At 44.9% G+C, this 20615-nt stretch overlaps 2 protein-coding genes and 1 long non-coding RNA gene across 3 annotated transcripts in view; 2 read left to right on the forward strand and 1 right to left on the reverse strand.

Moving 5' to 3' along the window:
• Nucleotides 1–2637: 2637 nt before the first annotated feature.
• On the reverse strand, nucleotides 2638–13684 carry LOC134759276 (uncharacterized). Its single transcript, XR_010135361.1, has 2 exons — nucleotides 13512–13684; nucleotides 2638–2853 (listed from the first exon to the last, which is right to left on the reverse strand). It is a non-coding gene; the product is annotated as an uncharacterized lncRNA (long non-coding RNA).
• On the forward strand, nucleotides 10094–10646 carry LOC115933486 (large ribosomal subunit protein eL21-like). Its single transcript, XM_055355429.2, has one exon. It carries the CDS (start codon nucleotides 10131–10133, stop codon nucleotides 10611–10613), a length of 483 nt encoding a protein of 160 aa, XP_055211404.1. The 5' UTR covers nucleotides 10094–10130; the 3' UTR covers nucleotides 10614–10646.
• A 46-nt stretch (nucleotides 13685–13730) lies between the features above and the next one.
• Nucleotides 13731–20615, forward strand: part of SWAP70 (switching B cell complex subunit SWAP70) — an 87685-nt gene continuing 80800 nt past the window's right edge. The window contains exon 1 of the mRNA XM_004050682.5: nucleotides 13731–13967. Within this exon, the coding sequence (XP_004050730.1) occupies nucleotides 13869–13967 (99 nt within the window). The 5' untranslated portion in view covers nucleotides 13731–13868. The remainder of the gene's footprint in view (nucleotides 13968–20615) is intronic.

A 20615-nucleotide genomic window follows, 5' to 3' on the forward strand; every position in this document is an offset into this window, starting at 1 on the left:
TTGGCTCACCACAACCTCTGCCTCCTGGGTTCAAGCAATTCTCCTGTCTCAGCCTCTTGAGTAGCTGGGATTACAGGCATGCACCACCGCACCCGGCTAATTTTGTATTTTTAGTAGAGACGGGGTTTCTCCATGTTGGTCAGGCTGGTTTCAAACTCCCAATCTCAGGTGATCTGCCCGCTTCTGCCTCCTGAAGTGCTGGGATTACAGGTGTGAGCCACTGTGCCTGGCCTATTTGTGTTTTCTTTAATTTCCTTCAGCAATGTTTTGTAGTTTTCATTGTACAAGTCTTTTACCTTCCTGGTTAAGTTACTTATTAAGTATTTTACTCTTTTTAAAATATATATCTTAAAAATTTCTACTTTTTTTTGAGATGGGGGTCTCACTATGTTGCTCAGGCTAGTCTTGAACTCCTAGCCTAAAGTGATCCTTCTGCCTCAGTTGCCCAAAGTGTTGAGATTACTGTGCTTGGCCATTTTATTCTTTTTGATGCTCCTGTAAATGAAATTGTTTTTGTAATTTTCTTTTTGGATTGTTCATTGTTAGTGTATAAGAAATACAGCTGATTTTTGAGTATTGATTTTGTATCCTGCAACTTTGCTGAATTCATTCACTAGTTCTAAACATTTTGAGAGGTGGAATCTTGGGGTTTTCTACATATAAGATCATATCATCTGTGAACAGAGATAATTTTATTTCTTCCTTTCCAATTAGAATGTTTTTTTTTTTTCTTTGCCTAATTGCTCTGGCTAGGACTTCCAGTACTGTGTTGAATAGAAGTGGTGGGAGTGGGCATCCTTACCTTGTTTCTGACCTTAGAAGAAAAACTTACAGTTTTAGACTATTGAGTATGATGTTGGCTGTGGGTTTGCCTGGCTTTTTGATTCAATTTCTCCTTAAAAAATCCTGTCTTTTACCACCTTTGTGACCGCAAAGACCAAAGAATATTGGCCAAAATACCATTCTACAACATTCCGCCGTCCTTTTTCTCCTTCATCTCTCACATACTTTTTTGTTGTTGTTTTGTTTTTTGAGACGGAGTCTCGCTCTGTTGCCCAGGCTGGAGTGCAGTGGCATGATCTCAGCTCACTGCAACCTCCGCCTCCTGGGTTCAAGCGATTCTCCTGCCTCAGCCTCTTGAGTAGCTGGGATTACAGGCATACACCACCACGCCTGGCTAATTTTTTATTTTTATTAGAGACAGGGTTTCACTATGTTGGTCAGGCTGGTCTCAAACTTCTGACCTCGTGATCCCCCTGCCTCGGCCTCCCAAAATGCTGGGATTACAGGCATGAGCCACCGCACCCGGCCTGTTTTGTTTTGTTTTTGCTCCCATATGTCTGCACATGCAGCTACCTGTTTCTGGAATGTCATTCCTTCCCCTCTATAGCTATCTGTGAACTTTAATTCTCAAGTCTCAAATGCCACATGTAGTAAGCTTCTCCTGACTGTACTCTTACCTCTGTCCTCAGTGGGTCAGGCCGATATGGATTTTCATGCCTTCAATGTGGCAGTAGATCTGGCCTTGGTCCCAGCGGAATTATCACTAAATTGCGATTTTTCATAGAATGCTGGGCTCAGCTGAAACTCCAGTTTGTAATGTCTGAGAAGTCTTTCAAAGTTAGTCCTGTCACCCAGTTCTTATCATTAAAAGATCATATTTTGCTGCTTTTGTACCTTGAGCAAACCACCCAACCCCAAGGCATCAGAGGCCTTTGTCCTCTTTGGCATCAGAACTCTATTATTATTATTCTCCTTTTTCCTGTTTGTCACTCTCACCCCTCCCATTTGGATAGGCTATCGTGATTATGCCATGCTTTCACAGCTGTTATTATTTTATTCATTCTTCATAATAACCCTGTGAGGCAGAGAGGGGTGTTGTTTTTGCCAGTTGAGGAGCCTGCAATCTCACCTGACTCTGAAGACATGAGACAGGCCTAACTTCCTCAGGCTCTGGTCAAATCCTGGGGCTAGCTTATGAGACTTACCATGGAACCAGAAATGACCTTTCCTCCTCAAGAAATGGCAGTAATGAAGATGCTATCAGCTACTGCTGAACCCAGTGACCAGGGGGACCCAGTGGCCAGGGGCTGGATACCACTATCACATCTGCCAACTTTAGTCACAGACATTCAACATTTCTGCTTCCTGTTGCCAGATAGTGTCCACTGATTACAGGGTATTTCAGGGTATTTGGGGGGAAGATAAGAGCTCTACTGAACTAACTGACAGGCCTGGTGCTCCTGGCTTAATAGACTCAGATACCAACCAATTCCCTTCTCTCATCTCAGCACTCTTCCCAGTGTTCACCACACTCTAGACCTGCTGGCCTTCATTTGGGTTTCTTGACTAAACCATTCTTCTTTCAGGCTGATCCTTCTGTCTGGAAGGCTCTTCCCCCATTTTTTTTGCCCAGTTAACTGCAACTCATCCATCAGGATCCAGACTCATTGACATTTTCTCAATGTCAATGAGATCCCAACAGACCAGCAAGTTCACCAGTGTATACTCTCATATCAACCCCTACTTTTCCTTTGTAGCACTTAGCAGGATAACTCTTAGAAAGCAATGACTAAGTGTCAGCCATGACTGAGCTAGCCCTAAATAAAAGAACACAGTCCATGCAGCCAGAACAAATTTAAAAATATTCCACATACTTTATTTGTACATTTTGAACACTATAGAAACATTTAGTTTCCCATGAGACTTCTTAGAATTCCCCCTTCATCCCTTTCCCATCCAATGTTTTCACATACTGCAGCAGCGCTTTTTTTTTTTCAACGACTGCCCCTTCCCTGCAAAAAACTCTGCAATGTGGTCCTCTTTCCTTCTTCCTTTCTTCTTAATTCTCCACTGAAACAAAACAAAACAAAACAAAACAAAAAAACTGGTCTGGGAAGGCAGGACTCTCCTTGGAAAGCAGGGGAGGGGAAGAATCTGAATAGGCCAAGACAGAATCTTCTCTGGTGGGCAGGAGAAGGAAACATTTTCTTGGGGACATTATCGTGTTACTGCTGCTTGGTTATCTAATGTTACATAACCATCCTTTCCAAAACTTAGTGCCATAAAACAACTACTGTTTTTTTGTTTTTGTTTTTGAGATGGAGTCTTGCTCTGTCTCCCAGGCTGGAGTGCAGTGACGTAATCTCGGGTCACTGCAATCACCGCCTCCCAGGTTCAAGGAATTCTCTGCCTCAGCCTCCCAAGTAGCTGGGATTACAGGCGCCTGCCACCACTCCCAGCTAATTTTTGTATTTTTAGTAGAGACAGGGTTTCACCATCTTGGCCAGGCTGGTCTTGAACTCCTGACCTTGTGATCCACCCGCCTCGGCCTCCCAAAGTGTTGGGATTACAGGCGTGAGCCACGGCGCCCGGCCCTACTATTTTATTATACTCATGATCCAGAGGGTTGGAGTTTGGGCAGGGCAGAGCAGGAATGGCTTGTCTTTGCTTCCCAGTGTTGGAGGACTCAGCTGGGTTGGCTCAAATGGCTGGAGATGGCAAGAACATATGACATTGTCATATGTCTGGGGCTTCGGTTTTGCTCCATGTAGCATCTACTGGGTCTAGAATGTCCCAGGTAGCTCCTTTCCTCCCTTCCTAACATATCTTATTTGTGGGCTTGTGTGGCTGAAACAGCTGGGGGTTGGCCAGCATTATTCTCTCTCTCCATGCAGCCTTTCCATGTGGCTTTAGCTTCTTACAGTATGGAAGGAAGTTTCCAAGAGGGAGCAACCCAAGAGTGAAAATTCCAAGAAATCCAGGTGAAAAGTTATACAGTTTTTTACAACCTAGCTTTAGAAGTCCCTGTTCTGCCACATTCTATTGCTCAAACAAGTCAGGAAGTTTACCCATATTCCAGAGGAGGGGAATTAGACTTCCTTGATGTGTGTCTATAGGAAGGAATAGAATGAACAGCACAGGCTACCACAATTCATGTCCCTTTCATGGTATTGGCTTGAAGTCCAGGATCTCATATAAATTAGGGTCAGGTGTGAATGAGGCTCCTTGTTTGCAATCTTCTCTTGATCAGAAGAGCCACAAACTAGAGACAAGTTATTTGTGTCTCTTGCTTGTGTTAGGGGTCCCCCATCCGAGGTTGAATGATTCGTTACAAAGACTCACAGGACTCAGCAAATAGTCATATTCATGGCTAAGATTTACTGCAACAAGAAGACACAGAGCAAAGTGGCCAGGCATGGTGGCTCTCACCTGTAATCGCAGCACTTTGGGAGGTCGATGTGGGTGGATCACTTGAGCTCAGGAGTTCAAGACCAGCCCGGGCAACATGGCAAAACCCTGTCTCTACAAAAAATGTAAACATTAACTGGGCGTGGTGGTATGTGCCTGTAGTCCCAGCTAATCGGGAGGCTGAAGTGGGAGAATCACTTGAACCCGGGAGGCAGAGCTTGCAGTGAGCCGAGATTGCATCACTGCACTCCAGCCTGGGTGACAGAGCACTCCAGCCTGGGCAACAGAGCGAGATTCATCTCAAAAAACAAAACAAAACAAAACAAAAGAAAACAAAAGGCTAACCTTGGAAGCAGAACTTTCTTTTTTCTTTTTTAGAGACTGGTTCTTGCTCTATTGCTCAGGCTGGAGTGCAGTGGTGCAATCATGGCTCACTGTAGCCTCAAACTTCTGGGCTCAAGTGATACCCCTGCCTCAGCCTCTTAAGTAGCTGGGGCTACAGGCATGCACTACCATGCCTGGCTAGTTTTTTACTTTTACTTTTTTTGAGGTAGGATCTCATTTCACCCAGGCTGGAGTGCAGCGGTGCAATCACAGCTCACTGGAGCCTTGACCTCCTGGGCTCATGCGATCCTCCCATCTCAGCCTCCTGAGTAGCTGGGACCATAGGTATGCACCACCATGCTCAGCTAATTTTTTTTTATTTGTAGAGATGAGGTCTCATTATGTTGCCCAGGTGGTCTCAAACTCTTGGGCTCAAGTGATCTTCTGTCCTGGCCTCTCAAAGTGCTGCGGTTACAGTCATGAAACACCATGCCTGGCCTAAGCAGACCCTTCTAAGGATAAGTAGTCAGGCTTGCTATGGTTAACTCTATTTTGCACACTGAACAACATGTAATGGTGATATAAGGACAGCAAAATTATAGCAAATACTCCCATTGAAAAAGGTGAAGGAAGGGCCGGGTTCAGTGGCTCACGCCTGTAATCCTAGCACTTTGGGAGGCTGAGGCGGGCAGATTGCCTGAGGTCAGGAGTTCAAGACCAGCCTGGGCAACACGGTGAAATCCCGTATCTACTAAAATACAAAAAATTAGCCAGGCGTGATGGTGTGTGCCTGTAATCCCAGCTATTCGGGAGGCTGAGACAGGAGAATCTCTTGAACCTGGGAGGTGGAGGTTGCAGTGAGCCGAGATCGTGCCATTGCACTCCAGCATAGGTGACAGAGTGAGACTCCCTATCAAAAAAAAAATAAAAAAAAAAAAATAAAAAGAAAAAAGAAAAAGGTGGAGGGGCCAGGCATGATAGCTCACGCCTATAATCCTTGCACTTTGGGAGGCTGAGGTGGGTGGATTGCCTGATCTCAGGAGTTCAAGACCAGCCTGGCAACACGGTGAAACCCTGTCTCTACTAAAAATACAAAACATTAGCTGGGCATGGTGGCGTGGGCCTGTAGTCCCAGCTATTTGGGTGGCTGAGGGAGGAGAATCGCTTGAACCTAGGAGGCAGAGGTTGCAGTGAGCCAAGATCATGCCACTGCACTCCAGCCTGGGGGCACAAAGTGAGACTCTGTCTCAAAAAAAAAAAAAAAAAGAAAAAGAAAAAGAAAAAGGAAAAGGTGGAGGGAGGAAGAATGAGAGGCACATAGCAGTTACTGGCTCATAGCAGTTCTGAAATCCATCCAGGCACCTATTTCTAGTTCCTTGACTAAGGCCTAGTCCTGCTCCAAGGGAGTTTTTCTCTGTGATTCTTGGCTCTTCCCTTTGGACTCTTGGTTCTGCATTTAGCTTTGCTTCCTTTTCCATAAAAAATAACCTGTGTTTGCAAATAAGTTGCCTTTTCAGCCTGCTTCCTCCCTATATAAAGTTGGGTGCCATAAGGTCTCTTTTCATTTTGAACTATCTGTTCTTTTCAGTTCAAGTTCATGGTGCTTCTACCAATATAATTCTCTTAAAAACATCGTGAGTTTTCTATTAATAGCATTGAGGTTCACTCTATTAGACAAAAGCCACACTCTAAAGTCTTTTAAGAGACAGGGTCTTGCTCTGTCACCCAGGCTGGAGTGCAGTGGCATGATCTAGCTGACTGCAGCCTTGACCTCCTAGGCTCAAGCAATCTTCTCACCTCAGCCTCCAGAGTAGCTGGGACTACAGGTGCATGCCACCATGCCCAGCTAATAAGAAAAAATTTCTCTTGTAGAACTGGGGTTCTTGCTATGTTGGCCAGGCTGGTCTTAAACTCCTGGACTCAAGTGATCCATCCACCTCGGCCTTCGAAAGTGTTGGGATTATAGGCCTGAGCCACCACGTCTGGCCCCCTAAAGTCTTTAAAGGCTGTTTTCTCTCTTCCTTGGACTTACAATCAAGGTACTCTGAGATAATGCTCTTAAAATTCCTGAAGCCTTTTTGTCTAATTGGGAATGTCTATGAAGCATGCCCTTCAATCTTACAGCTGTTTCCTGAGCTGAAAAAAGCCCTTGAGATTATTATTGTTTACTTTTATTTTTATAGCAACCAGGTCTCACTGTGTTGCCCAGGCTGGTCTTGAACTCCTGACCTCAAGTGGTTCTCCTGGCTTGGCCTCCCAAAGTGCTAGGATTGCACATGTGAGCCACCATGCCCAGCCCCCCAAGGTTATTTTTACCCAGAGACCACACTTTACTTGAAGTGTATTGAATTTAATCTTTGCTATTAGGTCATCTCTTACTGTGAAAGTCTTTTTGTTGGGAGATAATAGAGGTTAGAAACAGGTTTATTTTTGACCTAGCAAGTCTTGACTTTTTAATATTCTAGGTGCTGCTTTAAAATTAAACAATTCCTTAGTTCAACTTTCTTGTATTTTGTCTTAAACAAATAGAAGACTCCACTTGGCAATTTCAACACTCTGACTGGAAACTTCCCTAGCCAAATCCATGAGATACAAGATCATTAACTGTGCTTTCTAATTTTCATGAGATACCCTTTCTTTCCTTTTTTTTGTTGAGATGTGTCTCACTATGTGGCGCAGGCTGGCCTTGAACTCCTGTGCTCATATGATCCTCCTGCCTCAGCCTCCTGAGTAGCTGGGTCTATAGGTGCACACCACATACTCACTACTCTTTCTGTTTTTTTACATTACCTCAGTCAATGGTGCTGCCAAACTTTCTGCCACTGTATGACAGGAGTCGCGTTTTATCCAACTGTATTAGTTTGCTAAGGGTGCCATAACAAGGTACCACAAACAGGGTGGTTTAAACAACAGAACCGGTGACTTAGACTACAGAAATTTATCATGTCACAGTTCTGTTTTTTTGTGTGTGTTTGTTTGTTTGAGACAGAGTCTCACTCTGTTACCCAGGCTGGGGTGCAGTGGCTCAATCTCAGCTCACTGCAACCTTTGCCTGCCAGGTTCAAGCGATTCTTGTGGCTTAGCCTCCCAAGTAGCTGGGATTACAGGCACGTGACACCATGCCCAGCTAATTTTTTGTATTTTAGTAGAGACAGGGTTTTGCCATGTTGGCCAGGCTGGTCTTGAACTCCTGGCCTCAAGTGACCCACCTGCCTTGGCCTCCCAAAGTGCTGGGATTACAGGCATGAACCACTGCCCCTGGCAATCTCACAGTTCTGGAGGCTAGATGTCCAAGATCAAGGTGTTGGTTGCGTTGATCCTGCCTAAGAGCTGTGAGCAATAATCTGTCCCATGTTTCTCTCCCAGATTCTCGTGGTTTGCTTGCTGGCAGCAATGTCTGGCATTCTTTGGCTTGTAGATCCATCACTCTGATCTCTGTCTTCAGACTGGCATGGTGTTCTTTCCGTGTGCATGTTTGTGTCCAAAATTTGGACGCCAGTCATAATGGATTAGGACCCAACCTAATGACATCATTTTAAGTGAACTACCTCTATAAAGACCCTATCTTCAAATATGATTACATTCTGGCTGGGTGCAGTGGCTCATGCCTGTAATCCCAGTGCTTGGGAAGGCTGAAGTGGGAGGATCCTTTGAGGCCAGGAGTTTGAGACCAGTGTGGACAACATAGCAAGACCCTGTCTCTACAAAAAAAGTAAAAAAATTAGCTGGGCATGGTGGTATGTGCCTATAATCCTATGTACTTGGGAGGCGGAGGCAGGAGGATCACTTGAGCACAGGAGTTCAAGGTTACAGCGAGCTATGATTGTACCACTCTACCCCAGCCTGGGTGACAGAGTGAGATCCTGTTGCTAAAAAAACCCCAAAACAAGAGCAAATAAGATCACATTCTGAGGTACTGGGAGTTAGAATTTCAATATGAATTTTGGTGGGGACACAAGTCAACTCAAAGCACCGACCTTCAGTAGCAATTCCCTCACTGTCCTTCGAGACTTCACTTGAGGTCCTTTTGGCTTCCGCCCACCCCTGTCCAAAGCTGATGACACATGTTTTTCTTTCTTTTTTTTTCTGAGACAGAGTCTCGCTCTGTCACCCAGGCTGGAGTGCAGTGGTGCGATCTCTGCTCACTGCAAGCTCCGCCTCTCAGGTTCACGCCATTCTCCTGCCTCAGCCTCCTGAGTAGCTGGGACTACAGGTGCCTGCCACCACGCCCGGCTAATTTTTTGTATATTTAGTAGAGACAGGGTTTCACCATGTTAGCCAGGATGGTCTTGATCTCCTGACCTCGTGATCCGCCTGCCTCAGCCTCCCAAAGTGCTGGGATTACAGGCGTGAGCCACTGCGCCCGGCCAACACATGCTTTTCATTGTTGCAGTGTCTAACTTCACCAGTTTTATTATCAGTTATGGGCTGATCAGGGAGGTGGCCACCACTATGGAATACAGGCTTTATTCTAAGAATTGGATATAATACAATTGCAGGAGAAGCTAGGGAAGAAAAGGTCTGAAAGGAGATGGCTGGACAATCAGAAAAGTCACTAACCAGAGATCACAAAGGAAAGCTGACGAATGAGTACATGGAAGGCTGTTCCCTCTACATCCAGCAATGGGCCTGAAGTTTATGATAGGTCATCAGGGCTAGCAATCAGGAAGAAAAGTTGGATTGCATTGAGGGAGAGTGAGGACAAACTAGAATCCACAGGACAAACTGGAACCCACGAAGACAACATGGAACTCACAGCTATCTTTCACATTGATGAGCATGCGATATGTAGCATAAGCTAATGCCTTTACCATGGAACTACACGTGCCTTGCGCCAAGGCTTGGAGACACTGAAATAGAAAATTTGGTGGGAGTTGAAGGAGCTGTGGGCCAGTTAATGCTCTGTACCAACAAAGTATGTTAGCAGATCAGTAACCACTCTATGATCTGCAGCGGCATGTGATATTTACATCAACCTTCGGAACACAAGGGCTGCTGCTTCTAAATCTTACACAAATCTTACCTGCTCCTTCCAAACTTACACGAAATTCTTTTGTAGTGAATCCTATCCTGGACCCACATTGGGAAGGGACATTTGAGGAACTAGATTTCAACTTACCTAATTGACTCAGTACAAACATCAGTGACTGTCAGTTACCATGATGCTGATGCTGTGTCTTGTACATACCACCCTCTCATTTAAACTTCATACCAGTCTTGCAAAATAGATCTCATCTGGAAAGACCTCATCAAAAAAATAAAAATTAAAAAAAGAGGCCAGGTGCGGTGGCTCACGCCTGTAATCCCAGCACTTTGAGAGGCCGAGGCAGGGTGGATCACGAGGTCAGGAGTTCAAGACCAGCCTGGCCAAGATGCTGAAACCCCATCTCTACTAAATATACAAAAATTAGCTGGGCGTGGTGGCACGCGCTTGTAATCCCAGCTATTTCAGAGGCTGAGGCAGGAGAATTGCTTAAACCCAGGTGCCAGAGATTGCAGTGAGCCAAGATCAAGCCACTGCGTTCCAGCCTGGGTGACAGCAAGACTTCGTCTCAAAAAAAAAAAAAAAAAGTTTCCTTTCAGCCGGAACCGCCATCTTCCAGTAATTCGCCAAAATGACGAACACAAAGGGAAAGAGGAGAGGCACCCGATATATGTTCTCTAGGCTTTTTAGAAAACATGGAGTTGTTCCTTTGGCCACATATATGCGCATCTATAAGAAAGCTGATATTGTAGACATCAAGGGAATGGGTACTGTTCAAAAAGGAATGCCCCACAAGTGTTACCATGGCAAAACTAGAAGAGTCTACAATGTTACCCAGCATGCTGTTGGCATTGTTGTAAACAAACAAGTTAAGGGCAAGATTCTTGCCAAGAGAATTAATGTGCGTATTGAGCACATCAAGCACTCTAAGAGCCGCGATAGCTTCCTGAAACACGTGAAGGAAAATGATCAGAAAAAGAAAGACGCCAAAGAGAAAGGTACCTGGGTTCAACTAAAGCGCCAGCCTGCTCCACCCAGAGAAGCACACTTTGTGAGAACCAATGGGAAGCAGCCTGAGCTGCTGGAACCTATTCCCTATGAATTCATGGCATAATAGGTGTTAAAAAAATAAATAAATAAAGGACCTCTGGCCTGTAAAAAAAAAAAAAAAATTAAAAAAAGAAAAAAGAAGTCTTGCAAAATAAATATTAGCATTCTCATTTTACATATGAGGAAATGAAGCCTTATATTTACTCATAGATGAGTCAATGGGGAAGCCCGGATTCTTCCCGACATCTGTGTGGTAGCCATCTTCCAAGATGACCCCCATGATTCTTGCCCATTGGTACTCATACCCTTTTGTAGTTTCCCTCCCATATCAAATAGATTTGACCTGAGCAATCAGTAGAGCATTGCAGAAATGATGGCGAATGACTTTTGATGGTGGATCATAAGAGACATTGCAGCTTCCATCTTTCTCTTTCTTGAATCAATTGAAAGCCAGCTGACGTGTTGTAAGGATACTCTAGCAGCCTGAGGACAGGCCCATATACAGAGGAACTGAGGCTTTCTGTAAACGACCCATCCATGTGAGTGAACCACCTTGGAAATAGATTTTCCAGCACCAGCCTAGCCTTCAAATGACTACAGCCCTATATTTTACTGCAACCTCCTGAGACACTTCAAGCCAGAACTATAGAGCTAAGTGGCTTCTAAATTCCTGACTTACAGAAAATATGAAATAATGTTTACTATAGTTTTAAGCTGCTAAATTTTGGGTTAATTGGTTACACAGCATTAGATTAATATAATCTGTTAGATTCTGAAGCACAACTCTTTACTTTTCTTTCTTTCTTATTTTCAATTTTTTTGTGGAGACAGGGTTTTGCTACATTGCCCAGGCTGGTCTTGAACTCCTGGCCTCAAGCAATCCTCCCACCCCAGTCTCTCAAAGTGTTGGGATTACAGGCAGGAGCCACTGCACCCAGGAAAAGCACAGCGCTTTCTATGACATCATGCTACTTTAAAATTTGTTTGGATAGGAAGGGCATGGTGGCTCACGCCTGTAATCCCAGCACTTTGGGAGGCCAAGGAGGGCAGATCACTTGAGGCTGGGAGTTTGAGACCAACCTGGTCAACATGGCAAAACCCCATCTCTACTAAAAATAAAAAAATTAGCCGGGCGTGGTGGCTGGCGCCTGTAATCCCAGCTACTTGGGAGGTTGAGGCAGGAGAATCGCTTGAACCCGGGAGGCGGAGGTTGCAGTGAGCTGAGATCGTACCGTTGCACTCCAGCCTGGGCAACAGAGTGAGACTCTGTCTCAAAAAAAAAAAAGAAAAAAAAAAAAAAGAAAAAAAATTCGTTTGGATTGTATGAATGAGGATGATGGGAGAAGTAGGAATTTGGAAGCCCACAGTGTCCTGGTCTTGTCATTAAAAAAAGGCTTTGAAATATGTTTGGTGCTTCCAGATACTGAGAGAGAAGAAGTGTCATATAGTGGTTAAACTGAACCTTGAGAATTAGGAGGTTTTCTTCGTTTCTTTTTTCTTCTTCTTTTTTTTTTTTTTTTGCTACTCAGGGTAAGCTGACTTCGCATGAATAAATCAGAGGTTAAACCATGTGTTTTTGCTGACTGGCAGACTTGGGCTGGAAATGGGGAAGATAAATGATAGAAATTGGATTCTGGTAGGGCAAGAAAAGTCCTGACAAATGGTGATGAAATGGGGTAGAACCTTCAGGACAGTCACAGTGAGGGGCTGGCCACCCTTTTGCTCCCGCCCCTTCTTTCGTCAGTGGGGCCATCCTCTCCTCTTCCCCACCAGTTCCTTTTTGATCTCAAACTCACTGAAGAGGCTCCTTCTTGTTCTTCTCTTTCCAAATATCCCTTTCTTATGATCTTTTCCTTTCTTAATAAGGCAAACATGTGCATTAAGGAACTTAAAAAAGCAAAAACAAAACCAAACTTCATCTGAGAACCACCTCATTTTAAAAACTCTTGGTGTTTATTGTTCTCTCCAATTAGTCCAGGATTGGAGAGGAGAGGTACTGAGCTTGGCGATTTAATCAGACCTTAGTTAACCGGCAATAGTTATTATCCTAGGATGCTAGTACTGCAAGAACCCTTCCAGAACATCTGGTGCAACCCTGCTCTTTTTATACGGGATAATTTGAAGCCCAAAGAGATCAAGTGACCATTGTGACCACCGTGAATAGATATTAATTCAACAGCTGCAATCGAATACTTTTTTTTTTTTTTGAGACGGAGTTTCACTCTTGTTGTCCAGGCTGGAGTGCAATGGCGCGATCTTGGTTCACTGCAACCTCCGCCTACCGGTTTCAAGCGATTCTCCTGCCTCAGCCTCCCGAGTAGCTGAGATTACAGGCATGTGCCACCACGCCCGGCTAATTTTGTATTTTTAGTAGAGACGGGGTTTCTTCATGTTGGTCAGGCTGGTCTCGAACCCCCGACCTCAGGTGATCCGCCCGCCTTGGCCTCCCAAAGGGCTGGGATTACAGGCGTGAGCCACCACACCCGGCCGAATACGTTCTTTTAAATGGTCCATCTCTTTTGATTAGTAAAATGGGTGGAGTGATTTGGAATTGGCCCAGATCTCCTATTCTGCAAGCAGAGAAACACTACAGAGAGGTTACCCAGGTCAAACCCCTCCTAAGATGTGAATTGAACAACAGCTAGGCGTTAGGAAGAAAATGCTGCCTGACCCTGACTTCTAAACTCTCCTTAAACCTCGTCTCTGTGTCCCTAGAACCCAAGATAGAGTATGCATGAATAAACTTTTGCGAAATGAACCAACAAACTTCCCTCGAGGTCCTTCCTGCCTCCCCGCCGCCCTGCATTTCCCCGACTTGGGACTGCGCTATCATTTCAGTCCTGGTATGGGGACTTTTCGGGGTCTTCTTTGGCCTTCTCAGACAGTGACTCCGTTCCCAGGACAGGACCAGGGATCCCTTTTTCACTGCGGGGCGCTGGGAGGAGGCGGGTAGGCTGCTCACCTAATCTCTCGGGTTTTTCCTCAAGACGCGGTCATTTGTGTGAGGTGTTGTACTCGAGCACCCAAAATGGCCCGAACTGGTCTGGGAAACATTAGGGAGATGTGTTTACCGTCCTGGCTGACACTGAAGGCCAAGCATTCTTGCCACCAGGCGTGGCTGGACTCGCAGAACCCACACTCTGGCGGCTGTGGGCGCGGCACCGGACCGGCGCCGGCAGCAGGGCGGGGCCTGGCGGGGGCGGGGCCTGGCGGGTCAGGTGACTGCGCGGCGGGCTGCGGCTGCGGAGGTTGAGGGGCGTCCGAGGCGCGCAGGGGCTGGCTGGGCAGGAGGGGTTGGCGGGGCAGCAGGGCCGCGGCCATGGGGAGCTTGAAGGAGGAGCTGCTCAAAGCCATCTGGCACGCCTTCACCGCACTGGACCAGGACCACAGCGGCAAGGTCTCCAAGTCCCAGCTCAAGGTGGGCGCCTCCTGACCCGGCCCCCCACCCGACCCTCCCCGGCGCGCTCTGTACTTCCCTTGGGTGGAAGCGGGACCTGGCGGGCCGTAACCGCAGGGCGGGGCGGGTCGGAATGCGCCCGGTAGGCCCGCTTGGGGCCGAGTGGGTCTGAGACCGGGATTTGGTGTTTACTGCCTCCCCCTTGCCTTTGGGCCATGCCCTCGGTTGGATGTGTTAGTTCCCGCGGGTCTCCCAGGGACTGGGAAGGGTGGCGGGCATAAGGCTGGGGTGAAGTCTGTGAGGGGCAAGTGTGATTCCTTCTTGGCGTTGGAGAGCGGAGGGCAGAAAGTGGATTCTGAGGCGGCAATGGGAAGCTCCCTTACACAGCCTTCCCAGAATTTTCCTCTTACTCCAGGAGAGGAAGGGACTTGCCCAAGGTCGCTGGGCAGAACCTTCTGCAGCCCACAGCCCCACACCAGGACAGTCCTCAAAACGGCTAGCTGCCCCGGAGGCGACAGGGCAGTCCGGAGACGCAGAAATGCCCCGAAGCCCGGCCTCCAGGGTCCTCCTCCTTTGGGAGGCTTTTTGCCTTGGGAAGACCTTCCGCCCAGCGTCTTTTAAGTTTGGAACTAGTGGACGGGGTGTACTGTGTCCCACAGGGACCTTAGTTCCGGGTGAGGAGCGCTGATCTTTCTGGCACCCTGCAAAAGCGACTGCTTTTTCAGAGTCGTTATTGTGACTGCCAGAGACCCTAGAGTATAGGGTATAAATAAAGGGATGCTTGTAAATTGAGTAACCCCAAGCAGGGAAATTGGCATTCAGCCAGCATAAATTGGCAGCTTCTTCAAAGTATAAAATATAGAAACAGACAAGAAAAGCTATTCATAGGCATTTAAAAATATACATATTTTAGATCCGAATGTCTGGTTTTCTTAGCCCCTTCTGGGAATAAATTCTGAAGATTGGGTTTGTTTTGTATATTTTTGTACAGTAATCAGGTTCTTATGAGTAGTGGCTTTTATGCCAGTAGGACTTAACATTCTCTTTGTCTTCCTTTTGCCTCTCCTTTCTTTTTCTCACTGATAGAATCATAGTCTGGAAGGGTCCATGGAGATCATCCACGTAATTTTTATTTTACTTTATTTTTAAATATTAACATACAGTAAAATTGACTTTTGGTGTACAGTTCTATGAATTTCAACATATGTATAGATTTATATAACTATCACCACAACCATGGCTTCCTCAGTTCCCTCATCCTAAAAAACTCCCTGATGTTGCCCTGCCTCCATCCCAACTGTCAGCAACCACTGATCTTTCCTAATTGCTATAGTTTTACCTTTTCCGAAGTGCCATGTAAATGGAGTCATATAGTTTGTAACTGTTGAAACTGATTTCTTTTACCCAGCATAATGCCTTAGAGATTAATCCATTTTGTTGTGTGTACCAATAATTTTTTAAATTGCTAAGTAATATTCTATTGCATGGATGTATGGTAGTTTTTAGCCATGCATCCTTGAGAATTTGTGTTATTTCCAGTTCGGAGGAGTTATGAGTAGGTCTACATTTTACTTTTATTTTTACTTTTAACTTACCTATGCCATTTTATTTAAAGTAAGTTTTTAATAAATAGATGTAGCTGGGTCTTACTTTTTTATTCATTCTGACAATCTCTGTCTTTTAATTGGTATATTTAGGCCATTTACATTTAATGTAATTATTGATATGGTTTGATTTAGGGCTACCATTTTATTATAATTTGGTTTCTGCTTTTTTTTGTTTTTCCTCTCCTTTTCTTCCATCTTTGGGATTATTTGAATATGCTTTAGTTTTTTTTGTTTTTTTTTTTTGTGAGACACAGTCTTGCTCTGTTGCTCAGGCTGGAGTGCAGTGGTGTGATCTTGGCTCACTGCAACCTCTGTCTCCTAGGTTCTAGAGATTCTTGTGCCTCAGCCTCCCAAGTAGCTGGGATTGCAGGTGTGCGTCACCACACCTAGCTAATTTTTGTATTTTTAGTAAAAACGGGGTTTCACCATGTTGGCCAGGCTGGTCTTGAACTCCTGAGCTCAGGTGATCTGCCCTCCTTGGTTTCATGAAGTGCTAGGATTACAAGTGTGACCCACTGTGCCTGGCCCATATTCCATTTTAATAGAGTTTTTTACTATACTTCTTCATGTAGGTTTTTTTAGTACTTGCTCTAGGAGTTAGAATATCCATCCCTAACTTTTCATAGTGTACTTAGAGTTAATATTTTACCACTTTAAGGAGAATGTAGAAAACTTAATCACCATATAGGTCCCTTTACTCTCACTGCTTTATGTTGTAATTGTCATATTTATTAATCTACATACATTGAAATCCCCATCAGACAATATTAAATTTTTTGCTTTCAACCATCATTTCTCTTTTAAAGATCTTAAGAGGAGAAGAAAATTTTATTCTTTTTTTCCAGATATTCCCAGATGACCTCTTAATTTTTTTTTTTTTTTTTTTTTTGAGCCGGAGTTGCGCTCTGTCACCCAGGCTAGAGTGCAGTGGTGTGATCTCGGCTCACTGCAACCTCTGCCTCCCGGGTTCAAGCGATTCTCCTGCCTCAGCCTCCCGAGTAGCTGGGACTACAGGTGCATGCCACCAAGCCTGGCTAATTTTTGTATTTTTAGTAGAGATGGGGTTTCACCATATTGGCCAGGGTGTTCTCAAACTCCTGACCTCGTGATCTGCCCGCCTTGGCCCCGCAAAGTGCTGGGACTACAGGTGCCCGCTGCCATGCCTGACTAATTTTTTGTGTGTATGTTTTAGTAGAGATGGGGTTTCATTGTATTGCCCAGGCTGGTCTCGAACTCCTGAGCTCAGGCAATTTGCCCAGCTTGGCCTCCAAAAGTGCTAGGATTACAGGTGTGAGCAACCGCAATGATACGTTTAGTGATTTGTCCAAAGTCACAGTTGTAAGTAGTAGCTAATCTAGAACCCAGATTTTCACACTTCTGTGTGTGTGTGTGTGTGAGAGAGAGAGAGAGAGAGAGAGAGAGAGAGAGACAGGGTCTTGCTGTGTCACCCAGGCTGGAGTGCAGTTGCGCTATCTTGGCTCACTGCAACCTCCACTTCCTGGCTCAAGCGATCCTCCAGCCTCCACCTCCCAAGTAGCTAGGCTCACAGGCATGAGCCACCATGCTCAGTTCATTTTTGTATTTTTTTGTAGACATAGGGTTTTGTCATGTTGTCCAGGCTGGTGTTGAACTCCTGAGCTCAAAGACATCCGCCCGCCTCGGCCTTCTAAAGTGCTAGTATTCAGATATGAGCCACCTTGTCCAGCCAACTCTTTATAATTCTTTTTCTCTTTTTTTGGAGACAAGGTCTTTTTGTTGCCCAGGCTGGAGTGCGGTGGCACGATCATGGCTCAATGCAGCCTCAACCTCCTGGGCTCAAGCAGTCCTCCCACTTCAGACTCCCAAGTAGATGGGACTACAGGCACAGGCCACTATGCCCAGCTAATGTTTGTACTTTTTGTAGAGATGGAGTTTTGCCATTTGCCCAGGCTGGTCTTTAATTCCTGAGCTCAGATTATATGCCTGCCTCAGCCTCTCAAAATGCTGGGATTACAGGCACGAGCCACTGCACCCATCCTATTTTCACACTTTATTACTATTACTGTTGTAATTTTTATTTTTTTTGAGACGGAGTGTCGCTCTATCACCCAGGCTGGAGTGCAGTGGTGCGATCTTGGCTCACTGCAACCTCCGCTTCCTGGGTTCAAGCGATTCTCCTGCCTCAGCCTCCCAAATAGCTGGGATTACAGGTGCCCACTACCACACCTGGCTAATTTTTGTATTTTTAGTAGAGATGGGGTTTCACCATGTTGGCTGGGCTCGTCTCGAACTCCTGACCTCAGGTGATCCACCCGCCTTGGCCTCCCAAAGCATTGGGATTATAGGCGTGAGCCGCCATGCCTGGCCTATTTTCACACTTTAAAGCCAATGGTTTCTTCATTTTCTTCTCTTCCAGTTGACGGCATAAATGAGATTTTTTGGATTACTTTGATGATACTTTATTCAAAATTGTCTTTATGGCTGCTTATAGGAAAAGCATCTTGGCAGGAAGTGTTAAATCCCAGTTCATAGATTTCACCCACAGTATGTTGATAATGCAACTGTGCAATTGTATTTTGTCTCTCTCTTGTCTGTATGAGACTTTGGGATTGGTTCAGTTCTGTTCATCTTGCCAGTGTTCGTAGAATTGAAAATATTTAAACATTTTTATTTAGGTCTCCTTTTGTGTTTGACCCTAGTTCTGTGTTCTGTTGGCTGGGAGTAGAGTTTTTGCCTTAATTTGTTGATTGATTCATTCACTCATACAGTAACCTTCTGTAAGTCTACTATGTGTAAGGTACAATGCTAATTTAATAAGAAGATTAGTATTTTTAGGCTCTTAAGAGTTAATATCTCCTTGGAGGAAATGTCAAATAATTAATTTGTTAAACAGCAGACTAATAATTATGTATCCAAAATGATGGTTAAAATGTGTTGCTTTGGAAAGCTATATGGGTATTCTAAAATATTTTTGATACTTGCCTTTTTGAGTTATCTTCAACTTTTGACACAGAGAATGGATATATTCACTAGATAAGGGATATGGTGGTGAAAGGCAGAGAGAAAAGAAACAAATATGAATCTTTGCCTTCAAAGAGTTTAAACTTTGGTAGGCAAATTAAAAGGCTAAATGACCATTAAAGAAGGCACTCTCTCTCTCCAGATAGAGATTATATTACTCAGACAATTACTGATCCTTAAAAAACATAAAGTCTGGTGGTGAAGGTAAGAAACAGAAATATTGGGTTGAAGATACTGAGTGTGACAGAAGATATGGAGCCATGAGATTTTAAAGGAAGAAGCGATTTCTTCTCACTGGTGTGATTGCTTTATGAAAAAAGCTTCTTTGAAATGAACTCCGAAGGAAGTTAGGATGTGATTATGTAGGAATGGGGGAAGATTAAGCCCATTCTATTAATTAATTAATTACTTAGTTTTTTGAGACGGAGTCTTGCTCTGTTGCCCAGGGTTGAGTACAGTGGCAACCTCCACCTCCCTGGTTCAAGAGATTCTTCTGCTTCAGCTTCCCGAGTAGCTGGGACTACAGATGTGCACCACTATGTCTAGCTAATTTTTGTATTTTTAGTGGAGACAGGGTTTCACCATGTTGGCCAGGCTCGTCTCAAACTCCTGACCTCAAGTGATCCACCTGCCTCGGTCGCCCAAAGTGCTGGGATTACGGGCATGAGCGACCACGCCCAGCCTAATTTATTTATTTAATGGATATTTATTGATTGCTGTTATCGCTAGGGAACACTGAACTACTGCAAGAGATGGGAATGAATCAGGTATTTATGGGGACTTCTGTGTAACTTACTTTGATTGGAGTGTAGAACATACACATGTGTGTTCCTGTGTGTGTATGAGAGAGAGTTATTGCTCGTGATAAAGCTACAGAAATAGATTGGGGTTAATGCATAGAAAGCTTTGATTGCCAGACAAATTAGGTGTATGCCAGGGGCCCCCCAGGTTTTCAGAGGATGATGAGTTGTGATCAGAATTGCACTTTAGAAAGTTACTTGCCAGGTGCAGTGGCTCACGCCTGTAATCCCAGCACTTTGGGAGGCTGAGGTGAGTGGATTATCTGAGGTCAGGAGTTCAAGACTAGTGTGGCCAACATGGCGAAACCCTGTCTCTACTAAAAATATAAAAATTAGCTGGGTGTGGTGGCACGCACCTGTAGTCCAAGCTACTTGGGAGCTGAGGCAGGAGAATCACTTGAACCTGGGAGGCGGAGGTTGCAGTGAGCCGATATCTCACCCTGTACTCCAGCTGGGGCGACATAGCAGATGTGCTGGCTAGAGTGGATTGGGAAGATAACAGAAACCATTGCAATAGCCCTGATAAGAGGTAATAGGGACTAGAGACAGTGAAGATGGACAAGAGGGAAATGGTGGGTCAAGGTATGAGCCTTGACCCATGATTGGGTGGGAGGAGGACGGGAAAGGACAGATTCAGAAATGTCTCAAATGTCAACTACAGTTGACCAGATGTATAGTAGTGGTTTTGATTTTTTTAATAATGGTTTTTAATAGAAGTGGGTTTTAATAGAAATGGAAAAGCCACAAGAAGGAGCTGTTTATGCTGTGATACAGTTTTGAACACGAAAAGTTTTTTTTTGTTTTATTTATTTATTTTTTTGAGGTCCTTGATGGGTGTATGTTCAGCTGGAGATGATATTCCTGGGAAAATTTGGGGTTGTCAGTAAGGAATTTGGTAGTTGAAGCTTGGAAAAAGAGGAGAAAAGAGCCATTGACAGTCTTGGGGAATGGCTATGGTAGATGATGAGAGGAACAAGAAAAGCAGAGGACCAGAAATCAGAGATAAGAACCCCTTTGGGGCAACGCGGGAGCTGAGGGAGAAAACTTTTAAGGAAAACATGGTCTCATACCTTTGAGAGTTAATTTTTTATTATTGTTTTTATTTTCATTTATTTATTTTTTCTGAGGCGGAGTCTCACTCTATCGCCCAGGCTGGAGCGCAGTGGCGCCATCTCGGCTCACTGCAACCTCCACCTCCCGGGTTCATGCCATTCTCCTGCCTCAGCCTCCCGAGTAGCTGGGACTACAGGCGCCCGCCACCA

The sequence above is a fragment of the Gorilla gorilla genome, chromosome 9 (assembly GCF_029281585.2).
Source record: "Gorilla gorilla gorilla isolate KB3781 chromosome 9, NHGRI_mGorGor1-v2.1_pri, whole genome shotgun sequence".
Classification (NCBI taxonomy): domain Eukaryota; kingdom Metazoa; phylum Chordata; class Mammalia; order Primates; family Hominidae; genus Gorilla; species Gorilla gorilla.

Excerpts from the sequence above, each read along its gene's own strand:
- LOC115933486 (XM_055355429.2), top strand. The coding sequence starts at position 10,131 with ATGACGAACACAAAGGGAAAGAGGAGAGGCACCCGATATATGTTCTCT.